Genomic DNA, 24,368 nt, shown 5'->3' with positions numbered 1-24,368 from the left:
TCTGGTAATTCCTCCAAATTCTCTGTGGAGTCCTATGGGCATCATTAATGGAGAATAGCAACTCCATACATCCACATGCAATCCTACAGTAAAAATGCAGGAACCAAGTGATAGTATTGGTGATGGAGTTTCCGAGAATTACTGCCAAACCTGGAATGACCCCTATGAGTGGGGAGGAAGAGCAACTGACCATAACCTTTACTAATTTGTCATGTTTCCAGCCTCAGTCATTCATCCCATTTGTTTTCATGCTGGAGTGAAGTACCTGTGCATGTCCGTCCTCCTCACCTAGTCTTCTGCCTGCAGTCTTCGCACCCAAGTCTCAGTTTGACACACAGCTTTTACTCTGTCCTATTTAAACATTGCTCCTTCATCTACGATCATCTTGCCTGAAATGAGCACAAACCAACTTTTCCTGTCCCGTTCTTTCATGCAACTCCTGGCAGCAGCACCACCACCACACAGAATCAACACAATTCCCAGATTCTGATTATCAGTGATGTAGCCAAGCATCAACCCCCACACCCAAACCTAAACTGACATTAGCGTGACAAGGTAAGTATACTGACACTGTCAAGAGGAACCCCTCTCATCCTCGGGTGGGAGGTCTACCAGGGAAGAATCCAGATCTAGTCCTAACTCATAGAAGGATGGTGGCAGTTGGGAGGGCCCAATTTCTTGGCCCCTCCCAATGTGCCCGTCTCTATATGTGTAGTAACAATTTGCATCATCCCATGTCACTGAATCCAAGTGCTAACCAAGTTTTCTCTTTTTCTTTTAGAGAAACAACAGACTATAGGAAGACCATCCACAAGACAGAAAACCATCAGCGCCCCACATAAAACTATCTAACAACCCCACCAGAGAGAGCGAGTCAGCGGGAAGAGAACCCGAGGCCCTGCTTACTGATCAGGAGACCTACGTGAGTGGCAAACAGATACCGCTGGGTGAAGACAAGCAACTGAACGAGGAATCAGAGGTCTTACATGCCTGCGGCTGACACTGATCACTGCACGCCAGCCTCAAACCACACGCAATGAGACGAGTGCACGCCCTCTAGACCACCAAGAAAACAGAGCAAAACCCCACTAAAGAGAGAGACTGTACTTATCTTTGGGGTGGCTAGGCCACAAACCCCTAACAATGATTGCAACATTGTACAACACAAGTCGCCATGGTTGTTCCGTGTTGGCCCCGTGCAGAGAAAGGGGGCGGACCTTAAAGAACTATGTGAAAGCTTCCTTGTATCTAACAACTCCTGAGTGGGAAAGACAGGGCCAGATTGTGGACAGCAGACCAACTAGAGGATAGGGTGGTTGTTCAAAGAGAGGGTTGGAAGCAGAAGGCTTTGAAATTACATATGCTCAGACACATCTTGCCAGATTTGGTCTTGCAAGACAAGAATCTTCAATCCCTCACCTTGTCAAAGCTATTGTAATAGCATGTACTTTGGTGCTCTACAGAACGCTACTGAGATTCTAGCAGGGATCTGGAACCGTACAGCCTGCCTCACCCAGAGTATAAAAGAAAATTACTAACATAAGTACCTTGCAAACTCTACATTGGCTTCCCATTCAATAGAGAATCTATTTTTAAAACTTAACAATGCCCAGGGTATTAAGTACTAAAAGACTTCTATGATCCATAGACCCAAGAAAATGTCACCCAACCAAATGCCAGACTTTAGGGCTGGAGGCTTATTAGCAGGGGGGTGATTAGCAGGGGCAGCACTTTGGAACAATCTCCCAATTCACCTAAAAACTGGAACAGGATCACCTTAAATTTCATACAAGCCTGAAAGCTCTTCTTTTCCTGCATAAAGCATCCACTGCTGCTACTGACTCCTTACCAACTCCACCCTAGCTCTTGTATTCCAGTTGAACTCTTGATTGCAGCCTGTCTTTTTGATTCGGCGTCTGTGTGTTAAATTATTTCAATGTTCAAAAGTCATACCGGATAACAGGAAGCCTTGCGCCTTGTCCTTGGGGTATGGAAATTGATTTTCTTTTTTCCTCCCTACTCATTCACATTAAAGTGTATCTACCATTGCTGCTCTCTCCCTCCCTGCCCATTTTGCTCCAGGTTCCCTGAAAATTATGTATGGATGTGGCACAACACAAAACACCACATAAATAAATACCTCTGTTGGGCTGAGCTGTTTGTCTCCTATATAGGATGCCTTGAGGTGGTAAGTTGATTGACTGATGGTGCTCATGTGGACTGTGTGGCTGGCCTAAAAAGAAAAAAAGAAAACATGTAGCTTACAAATATGTAGACATTAGCATTGATTGGCCGATGTTTCCATCCAGCACATCTGGTAGCCTGAAGGAAATTATGTGATTGAGTCAAACAAGCAATCACTGTTGGTATCCAGGGTTAAGCAGGGAATGTAACACATAACCGGAGACACAACAAAGAGCCATACACAGATTCTGCAGTATCCCATTTTGTGTAGGCTGCCATTACACGCCTAGAAAGACTTGTGTGCAGGTGCGTTATAAATGCAATATCATATCATATCATTACACTTTATGTCAAATCTAGCCTAGCAATGATAACTAAATTTGATAGATATGGATGGATCAAAGGGTGCAACGATAAAGGGACAGGTAACTGCATGCTATTTTGCCGATGGTGTCTCTCCTGTCGATTTATTCGGTAGTAGGCTCAGTACGCTAAATTGTCAGTGAAGAGAGAAGCTAACTAGTTCAGAAAACATGAATGTAGATAGGTTCTACTCACCGCACTACTGCTCTTAAAGATTAGCAAAGCACGGCTATTGCTATATGCAAAGCAAATTTACCTGTGCATACTGAAAAGAATTGCGAGCTATTAAGATGATTGTATAGAAGTACCAAATGTCAGTGCTTGTCTAAATGGTGAGTGACAGGAGCTTATGGATTACTATGTGGCCGAACAGTCACAGTAGCAGCTCAGACATTGATTGACCAATCATCATATGTCACATTATTAAGTCAAGTTGGGTGTCCTCCTTGCAATTGGAAGTTGAGTGCATGTTAAGAGAATTAGTGAAAGGCAGTCAGATTTACAAGAAAAACATGCCAGCATGATCGAGTTGTTTGATGTTTGCAATCAGCCAATGGAGTTTGACAAGTGTGAGGGATCAGCAATGCGAGGCGGACAACAGTTTGATGATTGTTCAAAACATGCCATTTTATTAAGGTGAACATAATATTAAATGCCTCACTATAACTACTCTGCTGAGGATTCCCCTGCCTAATATAACTAAGGGGAAAACACCCTCACACCTCACATTCAATACAAAGAAAGGTATATGGCAATTCAAAAAACATAAACAAAGCTAGTTACAGTTTCTTATGAACCTTTTCAGTAACCTGGGTGAACTCCCTTCCCCAGGATTCAAAGTGAATTCAGTTCCATTGTTCATCAAAAGAAAAAGAAGGACATCCACATAGGTAACAAAGTCTCAATTCAGTTCTGCAAATTATAATGGCATGGTAAAGGTTTGTTAACCAAAGTTCCAATAACAGAGTTCTTGTTCCTGAAAGAATACAGACTTTCCACATCCTCAGAATAGCATCAATCTTATTCCCAACCACATTGCTTTTTCGCCACTTTCCAGAAGGCTTGATACTGTTCAAAAGAAATGCAACTTCTAGAAGATTAGTGGAGCAACCAAGTGGAGGTCTTGGTTACCAGTACTTATTCTCCTATTCAAATTGTGATACAGCCACAGCTTTGGTATTTTGTGATGCAACCACAGTTTTAGTAATTTGTGATGCCTCCACAGCTTTAGTATTTTGCCACTCTGAAAAAGGTATATTTGTCAGGATGACTTCACAGTGCTGCTACTACTTCCACTTCAACAACTTCACTTCTACTAGAGTTTACCACACAGACTTTCTCCTTTTGTCATAACATTCCACTTTACTTGTGTCACTGAAGGTTTGCATCCACTGACAATCAGACATACCACAACTGTTTTAGTAGTGTTAAGACTTTAAGACAGACTTTGACAAGACTCACTTCATGGTACCTCAACATCTTCATATAGGCAATGCACTCTTCCTCTGAATGGCTCTTCAAAGGGGCAGCCTCTTTGCCTCTCTTGTCTGTCTGCCACAGTAACAACCCAAGTTTGCCTTTATGGCCCACTTATCTCTCACAGTCTTTGGCAAAACCGAGCAGCAAGTTCCCCTTCCCCAACTTTGCCTTCAATTTCTCTGCCAACTGTTAGCCAAACAATTACCCAAAAGCTTTAGCGCCACTCCCTTAGCTTCAGGGAATGCTTGCACATTGATGTCATAAGCTAGATTGAACTTCTTTTGGCCTTACATTATTGATAAGATTGCGTTCTGGCTCTGATGAAGGCTGATTTCAGTGTAAATAGGGAAAGGCTCTTGGCTTGGGCAGTGCTTGCTCTTTCTCTTTAACCGTGTATGCAAGGATACAACGTTTAACTACTTGACTTCTTACACGAGTTGTAATTGTTCGTGTGATTAAAGAGTTAGAGTTCAATATTCCTTTAGAAATCACAATTAGGCACACACAACCACTTCTTAATGGGGTTTTCAAAGGTTAGAGGTTCATAAATGTTATCACCCAAAGTTAGGGTGACCAGACGTCCGGGTTTTCCCGGGACAGTCCGAGGAAATCACCCTCCGTCCCGAGGTCCTGGGAGTTTTTTCATTTTTGAAACCCCGTCCGGGGTTTGCATGTTTGGGGGGCTAAGGTAAATAAAACCGTAATTATTTTTCACAACACTTTCACAATTTTGAAGTTGGAGGTTTGGCTCGAACCCCCAACCTCTCAGGTACAAGTCAGAACACTTACTGACTGTGCTACAGCGACTGACGTGGAAATTATTGTACAACAAGCCATGTAATATCAATTAGAGCTAACTCTCTTTTTGAATTAACATGCCACGATTCACAGAAAAAACTGCACAAATGAGATTATATACAGTTTATAGAAAGAAGAAGTGCTGGAAATATGGTTGGGGTGGTTGTGGGGACGTGTTGGGGGAGGGGCGGTAACTGGTCGGCTGCAATGGGGTAGTCCCTCTTTTATGTTGTTGGCCGTCCTGGTTTTTTGTTTAGAAAATCTGGTCACCCTACCCAAAGTTCATTGAGAAAGGAACTGTTTGGTTGATTTGTCGAATACAACTGCGAGGGGTCAACGCCCAGAAGAGGGAGTTCCAGGGGTGAAGCCATCATCCAAAGTATTCACAGAACAAAACTTAGTTTGTTTGTTGATAACATCAGGCCCTCGAAGGCAAGAGGCTTTTGTTAAAAGAGACTTAACCATCAAAGAACCCGATAGCTGGAGCAGAACTGTCGACTCATACTGGGAAAGCTCGAGTCTGTGCTGTGCTCCAAAGTCCCACCTTGTCCCGTGCTAAAAACGTGGTGAAGGGCGACCCCTGGCAATCACATCCCGACTTATTATTTGTGAACACTTCTTTCTTTATTGAAACCCTATCCCACACTCTTTCTGTAATTACTTGTAAGGATTTGGAAATAGTTTTTTTTTTAGTATAGGCCCTTTTACATTGACAAGACGCCATAAGGACTGCCTTATTTTTCATTTGATGGTCAACGCTTGCTCCCATCTTAGATTTAGGTTTAGATTAGGCGTTTTGCCACCCTGCATTTCCAGTTTAATAAACACCCTTGAACTTTGATCACTTGTGTCCGTCTTTACTGTTGACACCATGAGTTCCTTACAGACCCGCACCGTTCCTCGCTCAAGGTGTCTTCGGTCCAGCCACTCGGTTTTGGAGCCGCTTGTGATGAATCAGCTTCCGGGGCACCAGTGGTCCAGGGATGAATATCGGCTTCTAAACCATCCATCAGCCCCACACCTGTAGTACACCAGAAGGGATCTGAACAGATTGGGAACACTAGCAAATTATAAACATCCTTGTCCAATTTTGGTAACATGGACAGAACATCGGGCTCATCTCCGCAAGGTCATGGATCGTTGGTTAGTTGCATCACAGCGAAAATACAAGTATTACCCAATGTAAAAGGCACTGTTCAGTCAAGGTTGTATAAAAATATCTACTTTATTATTATCACAACGGACAGTTCTAGCACACTACAAAATACAACCCACACTGTATAGGAATTCAGAGGATAGACAGTTTCAAGAAGGAAAGGGGATGTACTACTCTGGATACGGACAGGAGGGCAGTCGGTAAAGTAATTAATCGCAATAGTTCAAGGATACTTGGTTTTAGCACAAAGGGAGCAATGGGTTGTAAAATGTCACTAGGGGCTTTCGCAGAAGCACCAGGGGGACAGAACCACAATTTACCTTGTGCTTGTAAAAGTCCTTGGTGCTCGACAGGGTCGAGTCAGTTTCAGGGCACTTTGCAGCTTCTGCAACAGAGTTTAAGACGGGAGACAGCTGTGGGTATCAGGCAGCAGGCAGTTCGGCGAGCGAGGCTGGACAGACGGCTGCAGGCTGTCCTACACAGCGGCTCGGGTCTGGAATTGTTGTCTTAGTGCTGGTTGGTGAGTCTGAAGCACTGGTCGAGGCGGCTCGAGTGACATTAGCGACTGTGGCATGACAACAGACAGTGGTGCAGTCAGTTGCAGCTCGGGGGCTCAAAAATGTCCTTTAAGCCAGACACTGGTTGATGTTTGTCGATGCACTCCTAGCTTCTTCACTGGGGTTGTGTCATCCGTTAAGGCGGATGGGCCAAAGCTGAGGAGAGTGTTGCAGGGACCGGCCTTGTCCTTGGTTCAGAGACTCTCTGGCACTTCTCAGCTAGGAAGCTTGCTTGCAGAGCCTAGCAGGGCATTCTGTGTGCTGGCTGGCTACCGGTTCTGGAGCTACTGGAGAGTCCTGTGGATTCAGCATCTCCCTCTGTTCCCTGTGAGATGTTTAGGGGGGATCTAGCTTCCCTTTTTGGAAATCCTGGCCTTCCTTCACTGGCGGAAGCTGTAAGGCAGACTGTACCGTCAGCCAGGGTCCAATGCTGAGTTCTTCGTGTTACTCCTTGCAAAGTCTTCAGATGATCTGCCCAAAAGAGTGGCTCGACCCGCTTTTAAAGCCAAATGGGCCCCAGTGATTAGTGTAGGCTAAGCCTACCTTAATGAACCAATCCTGAGTCCCCACCAACAATCTCCTGTATGTGCGAGGTCATAACCAGAGTGCATTACAACAGAAAACGTAAAGGGGTGAAAACATGTAATACCAATTCCCACCCATCTTCCTGTCTGTTGTGCATCAAAGGGTGTCTCTGGTTAATTGAGCTCTCTGTGGTTCTTGATTAAAGCAGCAGGTCTCTCTTGCGGCTGTGGCGGGACCAGACGTTTGGTCAAACTACATACTCGTACCTTTCGAATGGGGTCCCCTTGCAGTGTTGACTACTGTCAATACATAGTTCCAGACATGACAGGTCACTCTCCTTGATACTGAGAGGCGGGAACTGGCTTCAGGTTGACACAGTGCATATCAAAGGTTGTTGGAGTTTTCCTGTCCTTTGTTAGTCATGCGACCAGGCCTCCTGTGGGCCTATGTGAATTAACTCTGATTAGTATGCAAGGCTGCTACCAGCGGCTAACAAAGGAAAGGGCATATCCATGGAGCCTTTGTTAGTTAATTAGGCTGGCCATGGCAGGAGGAAGGTTTTGCCTTGCCCCTTCTGAGATGTCTCAATGTACTCTTGGCTGTCATATTACAACTAGAACACAGGTCTATGGGTATGTCACGCAGTGAGCATAGGAAAACGTGTGCGGATTAGCCCTACACATTTTCCCAAGGTTGATCTGCCATCATTTAAAATTTCAAAAAAGCACAGGTGAACGCACACCCACCATGCGGATCGTCGAATTCCTCACACCCCTCTCGCTCATTAGACCTGCGACTCGCCCACAGCTCCTCGCTTCGGTCTCCAACACGGCACCTGCCCAGCAATCATGGCAAACAGGCTCACATGGGGAAAGACCGCCTCTCTGCATATCTTCCGCTGCGCACAGGACCCTGTCAGAATACGCAGGCGAAATCTGCTGCATCCAAGTTCTGACATCTCTCTGGTTCTCCTACTTCTGCTTGATTTGCCAGCACTGTGCCTGCTTCCGTCTGCCTCTGCTACTGCAGCGCTCACTCCAGCCACAATTGCAACTCCCTCTGATTGCCTGCACCTGAGGGGGGCTTTTATGCCTCCCAGGTTCCTTCAGGGGTGGGCCGTTCGGCTTAATTGCCTGACTACTGCCAATCATGCCTCTTCAGTCCTCATCCTCGTCCCAGTACTCATGGGATTATGAGTCTTGTAGTCTCCAACAACAAAGTTAATTCTTTTAGGTATTTACTTTACTTTAAGGGTAGATTTGCTTCCCTTAAAATCATTTAAAATTGTTCCTTTAGAATTAGATGTTACAGAGGAAGGCAATTTATTAAAGGTAACATTTCTAGATTCCTTTACATTATACCCTTGGGATTAAGGAGCATGTTTAAGCTTGAAATACCCTGAAGGGTCTTTCCATTGGCAAGGCTTGTTCCCATTGTATGATACTTGCACCCAGAATAACAGATCTTATATGTGGGTCAGGGACATTATAATGACAATAAGCCATTACCTGTTTTGGTAACCTGGAAAGGTTTTCCATTTCACTGGACGAATACTGTGTATCATCCCACTGGATCCCCTCACCACCCAGGGCCTTGTCTCCTCCCAGGTGATCCTCCCACAGTATACCACCGCCAAGGTCAAGATCAGGAAGCCTCTGCCTTGCCCTGGCACCCTGGGAGGAGACTTTAGGCAGGGTTTCTCTGAAGGACCTACAGGATTTTTCATGTGCCCTTGCCGGTCCCGGTTTCTAGTCCTCGCCTTACCACATTTTTAGTAGGTTCAGCAGTTTTCCATTCCCAAAATGGGTCATCAGAAAAGAACTCTTCATGAGACCATGAATGGTGAGAATACACAAGCTCCTGACAGATGCGTATTGCTACATTACCTATGCTGAGCCTGATCGGGAGTGCCTTGAAGAAGATAACATTTCCTTAGGACCTCCAAGCGAGCTTGTGGATAGCACACATTTACCACAAACTGCAACCTCTAACCACAGGGATTTTGCCAACAGTGCCAGACCAACAAGGTCATAGTGATTCTAGTTCCCCCTGGTGTTGACCCAATTCTTTTTATTTTGGTTTCTCAGGCCACATCCCTTCTTTAATTTTAACTATCTTATTAGGTGTTGCCCCTTAAGGTCATCCAATCCATGGACATGACAGTATCCTTGGCACCACACTGTGGTTTCTTTCCAAAATATCTTCACTGAAGCTCTACCATATATAGTGTCAGACAATTGTGCTGCACATTTTCCCCCTAAACATGTGGCACACAAAGATTATGTTTCTCTCTTTGACTAGGTCATAATTAATGTGACTTCAAAATATAGGACAACCTAGAAAGTTGGCTAAGACAATTGTTATTCCTCTGGGTACCCATGCAGTATTGCCTAGCCCACAACTGTAAATGAGTTAAGTTCTATATTAAGCTGTGCTGTGCCGATCATGCACAATATTCACATCCAAAGGAAACACATTATATTATTTACATGGAGATGATAACTGGGCATGACATCATTTATGGTGATTTCTCACTCATCCACTTGACAACTAACCCAGGGTCAGTTAGACAAATCATTTATTTACTCACACATTAATTGTTAAATTGGAATTATATGCCATTTGTATGGTATTACTTTGATTAACTTCATTAGCGATAAGAGGAACTGCAGACTGTGGTGGAATAAGGAGGAAAGGTAGGGGAGGAAGGGGGTGAAAGAATGTTATCCTTTGTATCAATAGGCAACTCTAGAGTCTTCACACCTAGTCCTGCCATTCCTATTTCTTTATAACACTGCACCATCATAGATTTCAGAGGAAATACCCCACAGCCGAACCCTGAATCCTGCAGAATATGAAATACAAGTAAAAGCACCACTGTCCCCTATTAAGCAAATTAGAAGATAGGGCATCCCTGCCCTATAAACCACCATACTGAGCATCGATGCTCCCATAATGCGCAGTAACAACATCACTGCTGCTAAATCCTCACATACCAGTAGCTATCTGACAGGCAGGCCATCACTGGTACTAAAAAAAGAGATTATAGGGAATCACAACTTGTATAAATTAGCTTGTCAGGCAGATCTAAAAATGAACAGACCGACACCACTGCTGTGGAATCTAGCAGACAGACATTTGCTATTCCAGTTATCCAGGTAAAATAGCAAAGAGGTACAGGCGTACAGGTACGTGCACACACGTGCACACACACGCACGTGCACACACACACACACACACGCACACGCACGTGCACATACACACTCACACACACACACACACGCACGTGCACATACACACACACACACACACACACACACACAGTGATTGATTGTGCAACCATCAGCATGCCCATAAGCATGACCTAAGCACTCAAAATAAGCTCCTTGGAAAGTAAGAACAGAACCTGCCCGGATAAAATAAAATATGAAGGTATCTCTTTCTTTGAAACCTCTTCATCCGAGGAAGAAGGAGTCAGCAGTACACCTTCATAGCCCACAAATCAGGGTGCACTCCATTCAGGCCTTGTGTCCCCTCTGAAGTATTAGCACTTTTGTTTAGCTATTTGAATGCACTGTGGTCCATCTGAGCAGTAAAATGGATGTCACAGAGTTAAGACTATTGCTTCTTCAGGGCTCAGACTATTGTTTAGCTCAGAACTCTTAGTATTTTTTATTTTTCTATTTTATTTGGAATTTATAAAGCGCTTTAAGCGAAAGCACTGTACATAGTTAATAAAAACAGTACAATAAAATGCAAATGCATTTAACAATAATAGCACTCAGCCTTGTGACTCAAAATAAAAAAGATGGGCTTTTAGTGAGGAGCAAAATAAAAAGTATAGAGAAATAGCACAAAGAGAAAGTGGATGAGCATTCCAGTGGGATGGTGCGAGTAATGAAAAGGAACGAAAACGGGACTTAGCACAGGGAGAGCACGGAACTGCAAGAAGAAATTGAAACTGGTAGCAGAGAGACTGAGTCAGAGTATAAAAAGATACCAGAGGAGAAAGATATATTGGAGCAAGACCACGAAGAGATTTAAAGACAAGACATAGAAAGTTACATTCTAGACGTGAATGAAAAGAGAGCCAACCAAGTGTAGAAAAAGAAGCAACAATAGAGTCACCTGGAGGAAGAAGATACAGAAGACAATCAGAGGCAGTGAACAATGATTTCAATAGGGCGAGATAAGAAAGAGGAAGACCGAATAGGTGACAGAACAAAAGAAAAGACAAGAAACAAAATCAGTGAGGAGATCAAAAGTTTAGTAGAGTTAAGTGTTACAAAAAGGACCCGGCTTGCGGGTGTTGTACAAATGATAGCGACAGGCTCGAGAAGATAGAGATATGATGCTTGAAAGATAGATCCGAATCAAACTAAAGGCCCAGGTTACAAGTCGTGGGAGAGTTAGGAGGCTGAGAGGGAGGAAAGAAAATAGAGGAAGGAGGTGGAATAGTGTTACAATGGAAAAAGAGTACTTCAGTTTTAGTAGTGTTTAATACCAAGTAGGGTTCCGTCATCCAGGTATTAATAGCTTTTAGACATGTAGAAAGTGTATTGTGAATTTCAGGAGTGAAGGAAGAAAAAGATGAGAAAGTTGAGCATCATCCACGTAAAAGTGTTGGGGAAAGACTCAGAGATGAAAGGGCTTTAGACAGAGGGGAAGTATAGAGGGGGAAAAGAAATGGACCGAGAATATAACCCAGGGGAACACCATGAACAAGCAGAAAGCTACCAGATGTTAACCCTGCCCAAGAGATCAAAAAGGTAATTTGGGATAGATAGGACCGAAACCAAGAAAGAACAGACCCTGAGAACTCAAAAGAAGAGAGTGAGAAAAGTAACAGAGCGTGGTCAACAGTATCAAAAGCAGTAGATCAATCTAAAAGAATAAGTAAAGATGACTGTTTAAAGTAACATGCAGAGAGTAGTGAATCAGAGAGAAGAGCAGTTTCTGTAGAATGAAAAGGGCGGAATCCTGATGGAAAATGAAGAAGAATAGAATTATGAGAAATGAAAGTAGAAACTTGAGGATAGATAAGACGTTGAAGAATTTTAGAAAGATACAGTAAAAGAGAAATGGGACAAATGTTAGAAGACAAAGAAGATTCAGCAGAAGGTTTTTTTAGACTAGGAAGAATAGAGGCAAGTTTAAAGGCAGCTGGAAAAACAGACAAGAGGACAAGTATTGAAGAAGGCAGTTAGATAAGAAACAAGAGAGTGGTACATTTTAGGAATAAGAACTGATGGAATAGGGTGACCCGGGGAAGCAGTAGGATGAGCATAGTTTAACACAAGATAACTGTCAAGCGATGCGTTCCCCGCTGGCGTCTGTGGCCCCGAGTACATCTCTGGACTTCCTGAGTCTTATCACGCTCAGCAGCTACGTGCACTCAACGGTCTAGTCTTTCTCCGTTCGAGTACACGAAGCGCTAATTAACCATGCCTCCCTTTCAGTCCTACGCGTTGCAACCGCTCACGGTCAGCTGTGCTCCCTTGCTGCCGCGGTTTTGCTATACGCTGTTGTTTTGCTCCACTGAGCATTCGCTATCTACTTTCCTCTTCCTTTTCCTACCTCCCCTTTTTCTTAGTTCCAATCCTTTTTGGTTCCTCTGATTTCAGTTTCGGGGCTCTCCCGGTTTGCCTCCTCCTGCGAACTGCTTCGGCAGTTCGTGCATCCAGCTTCCTTCAGCTTTCTTCTGGAGTGTTTCTCTTGTCATCCTCCGGTACTACTACTTCCATTCTGGGTCTCCCGCTTCTTCCATCCTCCGAACCCAGCATCCATCAGGAGACTTGCCGGGTCCTTATCTTCAGTGGGGGTTTTTTTTGCCAGTACTTGGCTTTTCTTCCCCTTTCTGTCCCCCTGGGGAGGGGGTCACGGCCAGGGCGTTTTTACCCGCTCTGACTGTGGCTTCCTCTTACGGGAGACTCCAGCAGCAAAGGAAAAAAGAAAAAGATTACTGAGCTCATCGATCTCTCAGCCCCGTGGAGGAGGACTCAGATACTCCAGGTGAGGAGTTAGAGGAGGGAAGTGGGGATGCCAACATAACATCAGGGAAAACGGTTGACAGATTGCAACGCCCAACATTTAAGATGGCTACCCCTGAGCAAGTGCAGGAGTTAATCGACGCGGTACAGAACCTTTCCATTGGGATGCAAAACATGAAGACAGAGAACAATCTTCTTAAACAAATGGTGGCGGCCCACGAACCCCCTGCTACGGATTTGCCCCCGATGTCTTTGTCATCAGGGAAGTATGACGTATCTCCCAAGACTCTCAAGGTATTCCTCGACACCTGTAGGGTGTATTTTTCCTTCAGAACCCGCACCTATGCATGCGACCACACCAAGGTTGGCTTTCTGATATCAAATATGACAGGAAATGCCCTTGCTTGGGCCACCCCTCTTGTCACAGGAGCTGATCCAGTGCTTCAGAATTTTGATGCCTTTGTGGATTTAGTGAAAACCACCTTCGAAAGACCTGAAATTTCCATGGCAGCAGGCGAAGACCTGTTGGACATTCGTCAGGGTCAAACTGACGTATTGTCTTCCATTTCTTCCTTTAAAAGATTGGCGATGGAAACTGGTTGGTCCAAACAATCACAATATATATTGTTCCGCCGCGGTCTCCGGGAGGACCTAAAGGATGAATTGGCCCACTTCCCTCGTCCTGCATCACTACCGGAACTGATGACTGCAGCCCTTCAGATGGAATTCAGGATGCAAGAAAGGCGTCAGGAGAGACGAAAGACACGTTCTCCACTTCCAAGAACCTCCTCTCCTCCTTCACCTATGCTCAAACAGCACGACGAGCATATGCAGATTGGCGCCACTCGTCGATCATTGACTCCTGAGGAAAGAAAAAGGAGAAGAGAACAAGGTCTATGTGCTTATTGTGCTTCGGATCGTCACACTGTTCGGAACTGTAGTGAACTGCCCCAAAGGCCGGCGGAAAACAAGAACCCTCGATCCTAGAAGGGACGGGCTATCGAGGGCAGTCTTCTAGTCCCTATGTTACCATGTCAACTGAATCCTCGGATCCGGCCGAAGACTCCCGTCTCATGGTCTTGTCAGTAAAAGTTACCATTCATGGTAACCAAGTAGAGACTTTGGCACTCCTGGATTGTGGGGCCGCAGGAAACTTTGCTGATACCCTCTGGGTGGACAAGGTTGGTGCTAAACGCATTGACCGCAGACACGGACAGAAGGTTGAGGGAGTGGATGGTTAAACCCCTGTATTCCGGACCGAGTACTCAGACCACTGAACCTCTGCCACTCACGATTCTCCAGCATTCAGAAGCCTTCACTTTTGACATAAAACGAGCGGCTCACTTCCCTTTGATATTAGGGATCACCTGGTTGCGTCAACACAATCACAGCGTGAACTGGAAGTCAAATTGTATGCATTTCAACTCCGATTACTGCCAAACCCATTGTTTTCGAGATACACACTACCAGGAGGTAAAGGTTACATCTACCCCTCTCCACATGGCTATTGGGTCCATTCTATTGACAAAATTGTGGACGATTACTCTACTGTATTTTCTGAAGGTGTTCCGATGGCATTGCCCCCTCACAGACCAGAGGACTGTGCCATAGAGTTAATTCCCAATGCCCTAGTACCCTTTGGCAGGATGTTTGCACTGTCCAAGACGGAAAGGGAGGTATTACGGAAATATTTGGACGACAACTTGTGCAATGGTCTCATTAGACCTTCAAAGTCTCCTGCGGGTGCCCCCTTGTTTTTTATCCCCAAACGAGACTCCAAAGATCTCAGGCCATGCATCGACTACCGGGGATTGAACAAGGTTACTCTCAAGGATAGGTATCCCATGCCGCTCATCCCGGACGTTTTGGAAACCGTCCAGGGTGCAACAGTGTTTTCTAAATTGGATCTCCGAAATGCCTATCATTTGCTCAGAATACGTTCTGGAGACGAATGGAAAACTGCGTTTAGGACACCTTTCGGACTGTACGAATGTCATGTGATGCCTTTAGGCCTTGTGAACACTCCAGCCATCTTTCAAAGATTTATCGACCGTATCTTTTCAGACCTGTTGTTCCTGTCAGTGGTTGTATATCTTGACGAAATACTGGTCTATTCTCGGACTATGTCAGAACATCGGCTTCATCTCACAGAAGTACTGAAGTGCCTTAAAGAACATCACCTATTAGCCAAATGAGAAAAATGCATATTTGGTGTCTCTTCGGTACCCTATTTAGGGTTCATGCTTTCGTCTCAAGGCATTCAAATGGACCAGAAGAAGGTAGATGCCATTCTCCAATGGCCAGCCCCTACCTCGGTCAAAGAAGTGCAACGGTTTCTGGGCCTGGCAAATTTCTATAGGCGGTTTATACCAAGTTTTTCCAACATCATTTTGCCCATCACAGGGTTATTAAAGAAATCATCTAAACCATTTATTTGGAGCCCTCAGGCTGAAGACAGCTTTCAATTCTTAAAGAACAGTTTTTGTAGTGCTCCCATTCTACGCCCGCCAGATCAAAACAAGCCTTTTATCCTAGAAACAGACACTTCAGCAGCATCTATTGGAGCCGTACTATTGCAAGAACATGATCATAAAGAACACCATGTGGCCTATCTGTCAAAGACCCTCACAACAAGTCAACAAAACTACTCTGTGATTGAAAAAGAACTCTTAGCCATAAAGAGGGCCTGTGAAGTATGGAGACACCTGCTGCAGGGGAGCCACCATCCTTTTTTGATTCGGACGGATCATAAAAATCTACAAGTTCTGCAGTCTATGGATTGTATCAATTCCAGGCAGGCACGATGGGCTCACTTTTTCTCTCAATATGATTTCCACATCACTTACATCCCGGGAAGCCAGAACACAATTGGCAGATGCTTTGTCTAGAAAGACGCTTACCTCCCGTGAAACCACTATTCACCCCGAGAAACTGTTTCCTAGAAACCGAATTATAGCTACAATCTCCTCCTTTTTTCAGCAGATCAGAGAAGCTGCTGCAGCTCACTCAATACCGCCAGGCATGACTAAAAAGGACGGCCTGTTTTTCAGGAATCAGAAGATATGGGTCCCTTCCAAAACTCTTCAAGAAAACATCTTGTCTTGGTGTCATGACCACAAGACGGCGGGCCATAGAGGGCAAGCCGGTACCCTGGATTTGGTGAGAAGAGACTTCTATTGACCTGGATTACCTGAAGACGTCAAACAATATTTTCAGACCTGCAGAGTCTGTTGTCAAAGTAAATACAGCACAAAAAGACCCATCGGATTGTTGCAACAGGATACCATCTGTGATCGCCCGTGGATTACCATCTCCACTGATTTCATTGTGGATTTACCACCGTCTAAAGGGTGCACCTGTATAATGGCAACTGTGGTTACTTTCACCAAGTTGGCTCACTTCTCTCCGCTCCCTGGCCTCCCGACAGCAGATGGCATGGTATTGGTTTTCATTAAGGATATTTTATAGGACAAGATTGTGTCTGACCGGGGAAGCCAGTACGTGTCCAAATTTTGGAAATCACTTTGCACCGCTCTCAACATCCAGCGGGCATTATTGTCTGGCTATCATCCTCACAATAATGGCCAGACAGAATGTTTAAATGCCACCCTGGAACAGTACCTATGTAGCTACACTAACTTGGAGCAGGATAACTGTGTGGAACTGTTGCCTATGGCAGAATTCACCTATAACAATACCAGTCATTCGGCAACTGGGATGTCTCCTTTTTTCTGTTCATATGGGTTTCATCCCCGAGCCATTATTCCTCTCACTTCTTATCAACCTACACTGCCGGCAGTAGAAAACGTACTGTCCCGGATAAAGGACACCCAAGAAAAGGCAAAGGTAAAACTGATGGATAGTCTTAAGGCCTATAAAAATCAGGCCGACCGAAATCGGCAGATTGTCCCTGATTGGAAGGTGGGGTCAAAGGTATGGCTTTCTACCAAATACCTTCCGAGATGGTCTCACCCATCTAAGCTGTCTCCTAGGTTCATTGGGCCCTATCCTATCACCGCTAAATCTATCCGGTGGCTTTTCGATTGAAATTGCCTCACATTCTAAGGCGGATTCACCCCGTGTTTCATGCCTCTCTTCTAAAGAGCGACGAACCATCTTGCAGGGCTAAAACTTTACTGATTCTCTATCAGTCCCCTGATATCCCAGAGTATGAGGTTTCCCAACTGCTGGATTCTAGGTACCGTAAAGGGCGCCTGGAATACCTGGTGCATTGGAAAGTATTTTCTCATGCGGAAGACTCCTGGGAGCCCTTGTCGCACATCCATGCCCCGGTTCTTCTTAGGAAGTACCATCGGTTGCATCCCGGTAAACCGGGAGGGGTGCGCCTTGGAGGGGGGCATACTGTCACGCAACGCGTTCCCCCGTGGCGTCTGTGTCCCCAAGTACGTCTCTGGACTTCCTGAGTCCTATCACGCTCAGCAGCTACGTGCACTCGACGGTCTAGTCTTTCTCCGTTCGAGTACACAAAGCGCTACTTAACCACGCCCCCCGTTTCAGTCCTACGCGTTGCAACCGCTCACGGTCAGCTGTGCTCCCTTGCTGCCGCTGTTTTGCTATACGCTGTTGTTTTGCTCCTCTGTGCATTCGATATCTACTTTCCTCTTCCTTTTCCTACCTCCTCTTTTTCTTGGTTCCAGTCCTTTTTGGTTCCTCTGCTTTCAGTTTCAGGGCTCTCCCGGTTTGCCTCCTCCTGCGAACTGCTCCGGCAGTTCGTGCATCCAGCTTCCCTCAGCTTTCTTCTGGAATGTTTCTCTTATCATCCTCCGGTACTACTATTTCCATTCTGGGTCTCCCGCTTCTTCCATCCTCCGAACCCAGCATCCATCAGGAGACCTGCCGGATCCTTATCTTCAGTGGCTTTTTTTTGCCAGTACTTGGCTTTTCTTCCCCTTTCTGTCCCCCCGGGGAGGGGGTCATGGCCAGGGCGTTTTTACCCGCTCTCACTGTGGCTTCCTCTTACGGGAGACTCAAGCAGCAAAGGAAAAAAGAAAAGAATTACTGAGCTCATCGATCTCTCAGCCCCGTGGAGGAGGACTCAGATACTCCAGGTGAGGAGTTATAGGAGGGAAGTGGGAATACCAACATAACATCAGGGAAAACGGTTGACAATAAATCTCCTCATTTGAAATGGAAGAAAAGTAGAAAATAGTAGTAATAACAGGTGAAGATGAAGCAATAATGGTAGGAGTAGACATAAACGACTCAATGGTAGCCCGAAGAGAGGCTACTTTTGAAGAGAAGAAAACAGCAAGATCGGAAGCAGACAAAGTCAAACTCAAAGAATGATCAGGAGTTGTAGGAGAAAGGAGACGTGAAAGAGTTTGAAATAGACATTTATGGTGAGTTGACGAGAATGTAAAAGATCAGAAAAGTAGGACGTTTAGCGGCAAGCAAAAGGCCATCATAGAGCACATGATAGGAAGAGTAGGACAACCGATCACCTGCAGACCCAGACTTGCGCCAACGACACTCAAGACCACGAAGTACACGTCGCATGGCACAAAGATGTGGAGAAAGCCAGGGTTGAGGAGGTTTACGAGAAGGATAAAAAGTAGAAATTGGGTAAAGGTTAACCAGCGAGGAAATAACAGAAGATGATAAAAGCTTAGCAGCCTCGTCAGCAGGCATGGCAGAAAAGGAAGTGTGAGAAGGATGAATAGTAGTACATGATGAAACAACCAAGGGGGTGCTAAAAGAACATAGATCCTGTATACTATAAAATGTTGCAGACGTGATGGAAAAATTGAAAAGGAGAGAAGATGATGATGATGATCAGAAAGATAGACCGGGAGTGCAGTAACCAGAGAAGTAGAAAGAAGAGAACTGAAGATGAGATCAAGAGACGAACCTGACACATGAGAAGAATGAGTAACGAGTGGAGAGAGAAAATAGGAATCGAGAACTGTGAGAAATGCAAGGTGTACATGGGTGGAAGACAAGTGAAGATTATAATCGTGCAAGAGAATAAAAGGAACAGTGGAAGGTAGTATAAAAGAAATAAAAATATCAATATCATCACAAAATGATCCAACCGGACCAGGTGGATGATTCATGAACAGAAAAGATACAGGGTAGGGCTTAGGAAAGGAGGTATATTGAATATTCAAATGAGGAAAAGACAGGAGAAGTCAGCATAGAAGAAGCAAGTAAAGAAGAACGATAAAGAATACAACACCCCCACCATGAGCAGATGGGCATGGGGTATGACAGAAAGAAGAGATGTAGTAAAAGAAGCAGGAATAAAAGTATTAAAATATTTAATCCAAGTTTCAGTGATACAGAGAAAATGCAGGTTTAAATGGAAAAAGAGATCCAATACTGATGTTGATTTGTTACAAAGTGATCTGGCATTCCAGAGGGCCAGGTCAAAGGAAGGAGCATGGGAAGTGCAAGAAGGTTAAACCAAATTGGCATAATTACGAGGTGGAAAGGGGTTGAGGCCCATCAGAGGTCCATGTAATGAATACAGGCGGCATAGAGTTCATATAAAAGGAAAAAGAGTGAACTGTATGGAGGAGGAGGAATACTAAAGCAGACACATAGATAGCAAAGTTGTAGTAACCAGCAGATGAATTTGCTGGATGTGCCGACATTGGAAAGTCAGGCAAGGCTGCCTTACGTCGCATGAAGGCAGTTTAGAGAATATAACAGTAGGTAGAGTACTGCAGGCATTTTCGAAAGGTAGAGGGCTCTGCTCCAACAACATGCCAGTCATGCTACAACATTTCAAACCTTTCATCAGGGGCATTCATCTGACCTGATGAGATTCAGACTAGTGATGACTGCGGTGGAGAAAACACTTTCTTGAGATCAACGAGGAAGGCATTAACAGTCTAGAGGCCAATAAACATGTTTTGTACTTTGTGCTGCAGTTGAATGAACGTTTTCGGTAGCATCCCAGTGTCCCCAAAAAACTACTTTTCTTTGGCTAACAGAGCAAAGGTAACTTGAATTGGCTTCTATGCGGCCATGTCTGAATTGATCCCAGACCGCAACATGGTCAAGATAATAGACCTATTTAGGAGAATATACGGTTCTATGTGATAATCCCGAATTTTGAAGGGCGCATGCAAAAAAGACTGATTTCTTTGGGCCGATTTGGTGTGGTCTTCAACTCTGGGGTTAGAACGATTTCCGTGGGTGATCCCCTCCTGTCCCCGCCCCACACTCTCTTGTGCTGGCAGGATTTCCTTAAGTCAGTGGGTTACAACCTCAGAGTCCCTGTTTGCACCCCTTTGCCGCCCTTCCCCATCAAAACATTCCCAACCCCCCCCATAGACACACTGACACATACACACAAACAAGCAAACACACTTACACTTACCTGCTCACTCTCCACTTCCTTTCCCCACTATGCCACAAAGGTTCCCCCTCAACCCCTACACGGACACACGAACACACATTCACACACTTAACTTGTATGCCCATGACTTTCCGTCTTCTGGCCCGATTGAGAAAATACCTATTGGGTCTTTTTCAATCGACTTTACATAAAGGTGAAAAAAAGAAATTGAGTTATTCACTGTGTACCGAATATAGATATCTCAGTTTTTAGGGTCCCCATAGGATCTGTTTTGCTGATTGGTTAAATCCCTGTCCTGTGTGTGAGTGCCACTTACGTGGGTGAGATAAATCATAGAAATTAAGTTGGATTAGACAAACTAATGTGGGAGAACATACCTTTGTGACACAGTATCCATCACTTGGTAACCTTTTCGACTTACCTATAGCCTATGAACAACTACATGAATCCACCCGGTATTGGAATTAGAACCACAGGAAGAAATGCGGTCTGTGAGAATAAGGACCAACCCGTGGGTCAGCTATTTGTGTGATCTCCTCATGGAAATGCTGCATAATTGCATGGCAAGCTCACCTAGATGGACTTAGAAAATGTCCAGGCCGCGGGGGTGTGAGGACCTTATAATAGGGAGCAGAGTGACTGCTGTTAATAGAAAATGCAGCAGTTTATTTATCACGTCATCAGCCTTCCTACTACCTGTTAATGGTCTCAAACTCCTCTATAATAAAGTTGCTTAAAGATACTGAATCGTTGTGCCTTACAGAGTTCCATTCATTTTCACTGCAATATTTTTCTGGCATGCCGCTTTTCTAAAGAATATTTTTTTCTACTGGTGCATAATCTTCAACTTAACTGGAAAAAAGATATTTTGAACTGTACTCCGTTCACCCAAAGCCTCCTCTTTACATCTTGTGTTAAGGAGACGGATAAGAAGACATGTTTGCAATGACATATTTTATTAAAGGAGATAATGCCGCGTCTCTACCTACTTCTACGTTGAGTTCCTTAATCTTCAACAAAATCAACTAGTGCTCATCAGGAGGTCTTTCAAATATTCCGTCCTCTGTCCAAAACTACATTAACCTAAAACTTCTGCCCTACCACTAATGCAAAAAGATAAACTCAGTCTAGGAAAGAATGACTCCCCCCTCCCCCTTATGTTGGCTAGTGGTCTCTGGTTTTCTGACCCCCACCCAAAGAGTTCTTATTGCTTTCTCAGGCCTCAGCCTGCTGCTGTAGTTCAAATATCTTTAAGTCTTTCTCTTTTCCTTGTACTGTTTAGTCCGGGCCCGCACCCACATTTTCTCATCTTTCTCCTAGCCAATCGGCCTTGCAAAGCCATTCAAACTCCAAATCTATCCAATGTCTCTGCATGTGTGCTCCTCCTCTGAGACAACAGGCCCTTCTGGCCTGGGTTTGCCTGTATTCCCATGATTGAAAATGTCATTTTTTAAATTCTTTGTAAAGGTTTTTAAAAAATGGACAAACCATGGGCCTCATTACAAGTTCAGTGGTAACACACCAATGCTACGGGCAGGTTGCACCCAAACTCATAACACTGTTCTGCCGCCTGATATCCTGGTGCCACTAAGACATTACAAGACCCGGCGGCCCAGGACATGAGGCGGCAGAAAGTGTAAGTCACCATTCCTGTGGAGTCTGATAGGACTCCACGGTAATGGGGACACGGAAGCACTAGCACTGTTGTTAACGGTGCCTGTGTTTTTGTGAAAACCATGCCTGCAGGGGCCGGTGCCCCCGGAAGGTCAGACCATTTGATGTGACACCTGCTATGCATCAGTCTGCAAAATGAACTCTCAGCTGAAATGGGGCATATTGAGGATAGGTTTGTCGTAAAGTATGTGTTTTCACCAGTCAATCCTTTTCTGATTCTGGCAAGACCAGACAGTCTTATTATGGTGGGAGATTTTTAACTTATCTATAACATTGGCTGTGATAGTCAAAAGTTAGGAAAGAATCTACGATAGTAGCCGGCTAGCACTAGAAAAGCTTGGAGTTCATGCTTGGTTTTAGGGGAAGGGTCGGGTTATATAAGACCATTGTCTGCAAAATATCCTGGGTATTTTATGGCATTTTGTACTAAATGGCATTTCTTCGGATTGGCAGGAAGCCCGTTTTTTTTAATGCCCTGGTGATTTTATAGAGATATAACAAAGGTTCCTTTCAACTACTGCTATGAATTACTATGTCATCGAGGCCCCGGGAAAAGAGGAATAGGGTCTTAAGATCATATCCATTAATCTCTTCATGGGGCAGCGGGGGCCTCATGAAGGACAAAGGGAAGGACAGTGAATTGGAACAACCCTGAGGGGTGAAGAAGGCAGTCTTTTCTTTATCAGAGCAATTTAGGGGGACCTACCAATAACACTTGGTTAGGTCTAAGGTGGTGATGTACCTAGCGTTTCCCAGCTTCTAGATTCACTCATCGAAATGAAATTCAGTCTTCGTAAATCAATGCAGAACTGTCAAGAACAGTCAGGCTTGGTGACAAGTCCATGTTGAGAGAACCATGGACTCTGCGAGGGTTCTATTACTCCCAACTTTAACATGTTGAAGATCCTCTCTTCTATAACCTTTCAGCACACCTCAGGGATGCAGTAGGGTTTATGGTTGACTGCCTGCCCATGAGGTGTTCGTATATTGACTTGTTTATCAACAATTTATTCTGTCATTACTTTGTGTACAAATGAATTATACGGACTGTGTATGTATGCAGCTTATTGTAATGCAGTTTTATTCAAATGCATTATTGTTATACTATTATTGATTGTATGTATTGTTCTGTATTGTATATTGCTTTCCTACATAGTATAATGTAAAAAGTTCAAATCAATTTTTCTTGATCAATAGGACAATATTGGGGCTCATTTTTGGCCCACTGCACCACCAATGAAAGAAGTAAAAGCCTACCCTAAGGCTTTTACACCTTTCATTGGTGGTGAGCCACATTTTCAATAATTTGTATGGCAGAGAGGAGGGGAGGACCGCAACTTACCTGACACCTTCCTTCCTCTTCGCCATACAAATGCTGGGGATCCCTATGGAGCCCTCTTGATTTATGCACCAACATAAAGCAGGCAGAATCCATAAGGATCCATTGTAAACATTGCCAGGCAGGATTTACAATTTAACACTGTGTAACATGCAGGCACGGTAGGCAGCATTTACTCATTTGCACAGCGGAGTGCAAATGACCAAAATTTGGCAGCAGCCTACAATTTATGTCTACAAGTAACGGCTCCTCGCCACCAAATAACGTCTTGGAGCAAAATAAGCTTCATTGTTTATAATCGCATAGGAGTCCAATTTCATTGCAGGGCAATTTTGTTATGGGAGTTTGGCAGGCCACCAAAATTCAGATTCCTATTTCTGAATGCAAACACTCTGTAAGTAGCAGTCCCCCAGCTCATTCAGTGCCAGCTCCCTGAATCCGTTCAATCCACATTCAGTTCTTTAATCGTCAAATGAGCCTACAAGTGTCAATTTGCAATATTTTAGCTGTGCCAATCCAGCATGTCAGCACAGTTGCAGGCAGCCAGGTTTCATTTTACAGATACATGAGGTATATTTCACCAGTCTGCTCACATGCCAATTTCAATTTTATATTCTGATGCTCATGTAACACTTTAATGCATCAAAGATTTTTGCTCTCCAAAATAAAAGCTTCTACCTGGTAGTGATTACTGTATGTATTAATGGGAAAGCCAGATTTGTTCCCAAAAGTCTTGTCCGTGGTGCAGATGTAAAAACTGTTTACTATTATATACTTTCGATACAACATTTTATTTTTTATTAACATTATTTAGAAATTACTGTGTGATATGTCAGGAACTTACCTCATTCTTATTAAGTTGCTGGTACAGTTTGATAAATGCACAACAGATTTATTTCTTCGATATTATTGAACAGCTTGTTGTTTAAAACAAAGATTTAAGTATAAAGTTTTGAGCATCCACAGATATTAGAAGGGC

The 24,368-nt window shown here is 44.3% G+C and overlaps 1 protein-coding gene across 2 annotated transcripts in view; it reads right to left on the bottom strand.

Annotated features, from left to right (window-relative positions):
* The window catches only part of TOMM40L (translocase of outer mitochondrial membrane 40 like), a 740,875-nt gene that overhangs the window by 548,053 nt on the left and 168,454 nt on the right, over positions 1-24,368 (bottom strand). For both annotated transcript variants that reach the window (XM_069604678.1, XM_069604679.1), the window contains one exon: positions 2,141-2,233. In XM_069604678.1, the coding sequence (XP_069460779.1) occupies positions 2,141-2,233 (93 nt within the window). The remainder of the gene's footprint in view (positions 1-2,140; positions 2,234-24,368) is intronic.

This window comes from Ambystoma mexicanum, chromosome 1p, assembly GCF_040938575.1.
Source record: "Ambystoma mexicanum isolate Mex_15411 chromosome 1p, UKY_AmexF1_1, whole genome shotgun sequence".
Taxonomy (NCBI): domain Eukaryota; kingdom Metazoa; phylum Chordata; class Amphibia; order Caudata; family Ambystomatidae; genus Ambystoma; species Ambystoma mexicanum.
Note: the sequence above shows the minus strand (reverse complement) of the source record. Positions and strands in the feature narration are given on the sequence as shown.